The sequence below is a fragment of the Penaeus monodon genome, chromosome 13, assembly GCF_015228065.2.
Source record: "Penaeus monodon isolate SGIC_2016 chromosome 13, NSTDA_Pmon_1, whole genome shotgun sequence".
NCBI lineage: Eukaryota > Metazoa > Arthropoda > Malacostraca > Decapoda > Penaeidae > Penaeus > Penaeus monodon.
The window spans coordinates 7,725,570-7,733,504 of record NC_051398.1 but is presented as its reverse complement, the minus strand read 5'-3'; the positions used below and the strand labels follow the sequence as shown (position 1 = coordinate 7,733,504).

The 7,935-nt window shown below is 37.1% G+C and overlaps 1 protein-coding gene across 3 annotated transcripts in view; it reads right to left on the bottom strand.

Annotated features, from left to right (window-relative positions):
• Positions 1-246: 246 nt before the first annotated feature.
• The window catches only part of LOC119580090, a 17,160-nt gene continuing 9,471 nt past the window's right edge, over positions 247-7,935 (bottom strand). For 2 of the 3 annotated variants that reach the window (XM_037928003.1, XM_037928001.1), the window contains exons 4-9: positions 4,154-4,220; positions 3,259-3,399; positions 2,733-2,867; positions 2,098-2,271; positions 1,194-1,340; positions 349-742 (exon numbers count right to left, since the gene is read on the bottom strand). In XM_037928003.1, the coding sequence (XP_037783931.1) occupies positions 614-742; positions 1,194-1,340; positions 2,098-2,271; positions 2,733-2,867; positions 3,259-3,399; positions 4,154-4,220 (793 nt within the window). In that variant the 3' untranslated portion in view covers positions 349-613. Of the gene's footprint in view, positions 743-1,193; positions 1,341-2,097; positions 2,272-2,732; positions 2,868-3,258; positions 3,400-4,153; positions 4,221-7,935 lie in introns of all 3 variants that reach the window. The other variant, XM_037928000.1, reaches the window with a different exon arrangement.

Below are 7,935 nucleotides of genomic sequence, written 5' to 3'. Positions count from 1 at the left end.
AGCCAAAATATAAGCTGTCTTTCTAGTCAATATTTCTTGTTTAAAGAGGGAGCTTTACGGGACTATATGTTAGTTAATTTATTAATTTGATAGAAACTATATTGGTATGATTTTTATTTTGTTAATTGGTAAAAAATGCAACCTATTTTGAGATTTCGTAAGTGTTCAGTATTATAGATTCATATACGATTTATTTGAAATCATATGAACTCGTACTATTTCTGTTGTTGATAAGAAGATATCAGACAAGGTTGCAGGTTTATTAACAAGCAGTCTGATGCAACAACAAATTTATTATTAAAACTAACATTCACTCAGATATAGATATAAGTTACAAAGGATAAAGTATTATTTTTTATTAACTTTATTCAAACTATGGAATGCAAATTGTATAATTATACATAATTTCTTACCATATTTATGACAAATTAAGAACAGATCAAAAAAATTATTAAAATTTCATCAGATTTTAAGGTAAGAAAACAGAAACATTGTCAAGTGTAAACAATCTTTTGAAATCACTTTCACTCTTTACTGGTCAGAGAAGTAAGGAACTGGCTCACAGCGAGTTATACGAGGTCAAGTCCAACTTAGGTCAGGTCAAATTTGACTCTTAGGTCACTACATTCGTGTCGTGGAGGAGGTGCCTGCAGGTATTCTGAACTTTCTTGTTGTCCCGGAGGCGGAGGCAAATGAATTCCGTAAACTTGCCTAGATCTTCGACAGTCGAAATGACCACCTCCTGGAAACGTAAAAAAAAAAAATAATAATAATAGTAATAATTTTCTAAGGCATTCATTTTTTTGACAACATTGGGGATTATTGAAGGGAATGTTAGGTATACTTATAAAATCTGCCTTGCGTTGTGGATGTGATAAGTTATGTACCAGAGCAAATATTTGAAAATAATTTCCGTAACAATTAACTATTTTCCTCTCATCATAACCAGAATAACGTCAGAAGTATCACTAGGGAAAAAAATATGTCACTCTTGTCAACATAAATGACGCAACACAAAAAAAAAACAACATTGCAAAAAGAATACAAAATAACGCCAAGGAATTAAATTTCGAAAACAATTATAACAAATCTACAGCTACTAAAATCATTTTAAAACGCATTCCTAAAACAAAATACTATTGCTCGCTCTTGCAAACACAAAAGCTACAAAAAATATAGACGAAAAAACGTACCCCATTGAAGGCCACAATCGGATTCCCATTGTATACGATTCCGATCTCCTTCTGTCGGTTCCAAGCCGCCGTAAAGAGGTTCGAACCCTCTTCGGTGCTCACACAAACCGCCACTTTGTTCCAGACTTTGGGTTGGTCTTCCATACACTGACGGAACAAGAGATCACAATTACTTCACTTATTAGGGAAGTTTCATATTGCTTTGTTATTTATTTATTTTTTCTCTATTTCTAAAACGATGGTATGACGGTGGAGAGTCAAGAAGATTCCTGTTTACTTTTTATAGTAAAACACACAGACACAAACAGACACACACACACACACACACACACACACACACACACACACACACACACACACACACACACACACACACACATATATATATATATATATATATATATATATATATATATATATATATATATATATATATATATATATGCATCTATCTATCTATATATTTATATATATATATATATATATATATATATATATATTATATATATATATTATATATATATTATTTTATTTATATATATTATGTATAATGCATATATAATATATACACATATATACATATATTATATATTTATTATTTTTTATTTATTTATATTTATAGAAATATATATTATATATAATATATATATATATATATATATATATATATATATATATTATATATATAATATATATATATATATATATATATATATATATATATATATATATATATATATATATATATATATATGTGTGTGTGTGTGTGTGTGTGTGTGTGTGTGTGTGTGTGTGTGTGTGTGTGTGTGTGTGTGTGTGTGTGTGTGTGTGCGGGTATTTGTATGTGTTGGTGTGTATCTATTCACACACACACACACACGAACCACGAACCACAGGCACCCACCTCCAGGGCCTTCTTCAGCACGGGCGTCGCACTCCCGCCCTTCAGCAGCGCCGTGTCCTTCGTGAGGCAGAAGGCGAAGGAGAGGACGGCACTCTGATTCTGCATATACCGAGCGACGCATGACACCAGCATGTTTCCCAGGCACTCAGAGGCACCGTACTGGCACTCGCCGCTCTGAGAGAAAGATCGTGGTTATGATTTGAAGTATTTGTCACTTTGAAAAGAACATATTTTGCGTAAATTGTACTGGTCTGGGTATATTGACCTGTCAGTCATCGCCAACCCATCAACCTGTCAGTCATCGCCAACCCATCAACCTATCAGTCATCATCACTCTATCAACCTGTCAGTCATCACCAACCCACCAACCCGTCAGTCATCACCAACCTGCCATTAATCACGAACCTCTCAACCTTTCAGTCATCGTTAATCTATCAACCTGTCAGCCATCACCGACTTACCAGTCATCACCAATCTATCAACCTGTCAGTCACCACCACCTGATCAGCTTGGCATCAATCATCACCAATTAGCCATTGGTCAACCTACCAATTAGTCAACCTACCAATTAGTCAACCAACCTATCAACTCCATCTTCATCTCACATAAAAAAGGCCAGCTGTCAGCATCCCTACCTGTTCCATGTTGCTGAAGGGAACTTGTTCCAAGCTGACGTACGTGGGCAGAGCTGACGTGACGGGCATTACCTGGTATTGGAACAGCCAGTGGGACAAGGTACTAGCTGTGCTGTAGATGACGCTCACGTTCACCTGAGGGGAGGATGCTGTATGTAGATCTGTATCTGTGTCTACCTATCTGTCTGTCGGTCTCTCTAGCTATATGTTCATCATCTGTGTCTGTTTAGATCTAGCTAGATATCTGTTTATCTATTGATTTGAAAGTGTAGTTATCTATCTATTCATCTGTCTATTTATATCTATCTCTATCTACTTATCTGTCTATCTATATCCATGTCTATCTATCTATGTATCTATCTGTCTATCTATCGATCGATCTATCACTCTATTAATCTATCTACCCACCCATCCACTCTTCCATCTACAATGCCTCTATACAATCCATATATATATATCTAAGTGTGTCTCTCTGAGCACATAACATGACGTAAAGGCTTGGCACGCTGTAGTATAAGGCGAGAACCTGTCGATCTGGTGATGTCTCGTGGCTCTGCAGGTCAGGGGCATACGAGGACGAGGCTAGCACACACACTCTCTGTCCAGGACACCCATTGGGGCAGCAGGAGTAACCTTGGGGGCAGTGGCCTTCCAACGAGCATCTCCTCTGAAGGGGAAAAAATGGAAAAATGAAAAGTTTACAAGGACGGTGTATTTTTTTTTTAATGGATACTTGCATATTCTCTCGCGAGAAAAATAATTAAAATATTCCAACACATAATTCCTAATGTTGTTTTTTTCATGGATGCTTACACCTCTCATAAGAAAAAGAATAGATTCCAACAATGATATAATTTCTAATGCTTCTTCATGGATATTCGCTAGGTATATATGCCAAGAGGTGCTCAAAAGTATTTAGCAAGAAATGGATATTGCAGATAGGGCATGCAGAGTTGGATGTTGAAAATAAAATACAAAGAAGTTGAAAAATTTATTCGAACGCGGTATCTTTAATATGACATATGAAAAGCCCAACCAAAAAGAAATTTCCAATTATTTTTACGAAAAAACGCATATTTAGCAAATGTACAGAAATAATCAAAGAAAGTGTATACCTGTACAAATCAGGGTATTCCAAAAAGTGAATGGGACAGGAAATCAAACTTAAGGTATCTTACGTATTCAGAACAAAGTGTTCAAAAAAGTATTGGAAAGAAACCCAAAATGGGTGTTCAAGGAGTAGAAAAAAGGTTATAAGAAACTGATTACCTAAAACAAGGCATTTAAAATACGAAAAAAAGTCTTTAAAAAAATCGGAGTAGAACAATAAGAATAATTTAAAAACTGGACATAAAAAAATCAACTAAAACAAAGGTCAAATAACAGTGACAGCGAAACAGGGCAGGAACCTCAAGACTTACCTGTCCACTGCTACGCTTCTTTCGGCCAGCATAAGGGCATACAGTCTGGTGGTAATGACCGCAGGTACTGTAGGAATGTACATTAATAACACACATGATTGGATCACATACACACACACACACACACACACACACACACACACACACACACACACACACACACACACACACACACACACACACACACACACACACACATATATATATATATATATATATATATATATATATATATATATATATATATATATATATATATATATATATATATATGAGGATAATATCTGGCAATGAGTAAGAGAGGTGTCATGGGTAGGTTGGTAATAATAAGTGCTAAAAATTACGAGCAAGAAGTGATCTCTGACAGTAATACAGAAGAAAGAAAGATTCGTGAATAAATAGAGCTTGTATTTCAACCAAAATAGAAATAATAATTCATCCAAACGTCTCACAAGTCTATAAAACTCAATATTGGACCATGCATACGTGGACCTTTTAAACTAATTGGGATGCCAGAAAGTGCCAACTAGGAATGCTAAGCTCCATTACCGTGCTAAATAAGTTCATGTCCCAATGGTCATCGAGAGTGCCACAGCAGATAGAATCAACAACAATAATAAAAGAAATAATCACTCCCCCACCAGAAAAGAATACCAAACTACGAAATCATTAGAAAATGACAAACCTCACCGGTCGCCGAGTAACAACCAATTCGCACGTACCACAGTTTTCCCCTAAGTAGATTCGCTAAGGAACAGCCAAACCACCAGTAGGTAAGTACAAAATCAGATCAATTTAAGCATGGTTACCATAAAGCGACAAATACAACCAGCCACTCGACAAAAGATCCGCCAGATAAACTAGGCATTCACAATGCGTAATTCAAGCGCCTCAGTCAAGTGCCAGGCGATGACCCCGCGACCCGTGGCCGCGGTCAGCCGAGGGCGCAGACCGGTAAGCTTAGCACCCTCGCTAAGGAATGCGAAACCTCTCCGAAAAATTGCCAGATACAAAATCATCTTTCTCTATCCCAAACCCCATCCTTACCCATTTTAACATTGTCCTAAATCCTCCTCTCCCACATCACCCGCCTCCTTCCCTCAACCCCTCTGCTGCAAGCCTACAATTTATGCACATTAATGACATGGGTTCATTATAATGGAGTGTGTGTGTGCGCTCAAGCAGATGCTGTTCAAACGTTTGTGCATGAGTGCGAGTGCGTATGTACGGAAATGCGCAGGTGTATGCGTGTGTAAGTGTATGTGTCCATGTGGTGTGTATGCAAGAGAAGCAATATATATGTAAATATGTATATCTGTGCATATGTGTATGTATATTCATATGTGTGTATGTATATGTATGTATGTGTGCAAGTGTGTATATGTGTATGTATATGCATGTATATATGTAGGTTTGAGTGTATATATGTGTATATGTATGTATGCGTATATATGTGTATATGTATGTGTACATGTACTTTGTGTGCATTTGTATGTGTGTGCATATGTATGTGTATGTATATATGTATATGTATATATATGTACATGTACAGGTATATACGTAGGTATGTGGGTGAGCACTAATGTGTACTCATAAAAGTATGTGCGCATACACATGTGTTCCAGCATACGTATAGCAATATTGTATATTGTATGTATAGTCATAAGTATGTGTACAAGATATGTGCGCATGTGTGTTCGCATATATGGGGTGCGTATACACATATGTATGGGCATGTGATGTGCACATATGTCTTTACATGGGTATGCATGTGCATGTGTGTAGTTGTGTATAATGTAAGAGTGTGTATGCATATCATATGCATGGGAGCATATGTAAAAGTGTATGCTTGCGTGTGTATGTGTACGAGAATGAACATGTGAGTAGTACTTGGGGTATTTGCGGGTGAACAACTGTGTCTGCACTGGGCGTACATACGCATAAATAAAATCAGTGTATAAAATATAATCACAGTAATATACACTTCCGATACTCAAGCCCATGCTCACGGGAGTATACGAGCAGGCCGTGCGTGGCTGCTCGTAAGTCCACACTAAAGAGGGCCAACCCTGCTGGAGGGGGTTAACAGCGGCATCCCGGCTAAACTACTCCCCCTTCCACCAAGATACACCTAAGCCAGTAGGTGGGGGGGGGGGGGGTAACTCGGCTGCCTATCTCTCAGTCAAAAAAACTATGGCTGCACAAACAGAGCAAAGGGCCTCATTCACCAGAGACGGAGCCCCTGGTTACGGCGGCGATTAGGATCGCTCCGGAGCAGAGGGTGCTAAGAATCCTCGGTTAATAACAGGTTGATGAACCTTTGCACATATATTAGGACAATGACAAATGAATCCGACTTACTAGCATTACTTGAGGAAATCTCTTTCATTAAATGGGATACTGTAGGACTCTGTGAGGTTAGAAGACTAGGCGAAGAACAGAAGATACTAAATGATGGACACGTGCTCTATTGGAGATGTAAACCCCAGGGTAGCAAGCAGGAATTACGGGTAGGTTTCTTAGTTCACAAACGTTTAGAAAAGAATATCGTGGAATTCTATAGTATAAGTGAAAGAAACAATAAAACTAAACATTAGATTGTTCAAGTCTATGCTCCAACCTGCAGCCACAGTGAAAAAGGAATAGAGAGCTTCTATAAAGATATTCATTTAGCCAGCGAGAGTAAAAAACAATTTCACAATAATTATGGGATGCCAAAATAGGTAAAAAGACAGAAGAAACCGTAGTAGGGAATCACGTACTGGTACTAGGAATGAGAGGGGCAAATGCTAATCAACTTTGCGGAGGCTCGATCACTCAAAAACATGAATACATTCTTCCAAAAAGACCAGAAGTGGACATGGAAGTCGCCATCTGACATCAAAAACGAAATTGACTTCATAATTTCAAATAGGCACGATATAGTAAAAAATGTGGAAGTTATTAATAAAGGAAATGTCATCAACGACCACAGAATGGTCAGAGGCCAAATTAAATTACACTAAATTAAATTAAACTGCAGCCGAATTTAGCCAACTTGAAGACCAGAGCGACAGAATTTAACCTTAACACCCAAAATAGATATTCTCGGCAGAAATTAAAGAGCTTATTAAAAAATGTAGGGTCATGAAAGTATCGTCAAACAGGGACAAAATAGAATTAGCTGAACTAACAAAGACTATAAATAAAAAGAAGAGGGAAGATGTACGGAAATTCAATACTCAAATAATACATGAAACAGTGATTTCAGGTACTAGCATGAAAACAGTTAAACGGTGACTTGGGATAGGGAGAAATCAATTGTATGCAATAAAGAAACCAAATGGAGTAGTGACATATAATAATAATGAAATCACAAGAGTAGTGGAAAGCTTTTACAGGGATCTATACAACTCAAATGAACAGCCACGGATAAAAGCAAATGCGGTAACTAGAGACATACCTAGCATCAAAAAAGAAGAAATAAAAAGAGCGCTTAAAACACGAGGGGAAGATGGAATTACCTTATAACAGATGCAGGAGAAATTACAACAGTGAAACTAACCAATCTTTTTAACAAATGCATTATCAACGGTAAAACTCTGAAAGCCTTGAAAATGCAAAAATTATTTTGATACATAAAAAGGGGGAAAGAAACGATCTAAAAATACCGACCAATAGACCTCCTTTCAGTTACTTACAAACTGTTCACAAAAGTCATTACAACTCGCATCTCATGACCATCTGGATTCTAAAAAACCTAGAGAACAAGCAGGCTTTCGTATAGGAATCTCAACAACAGA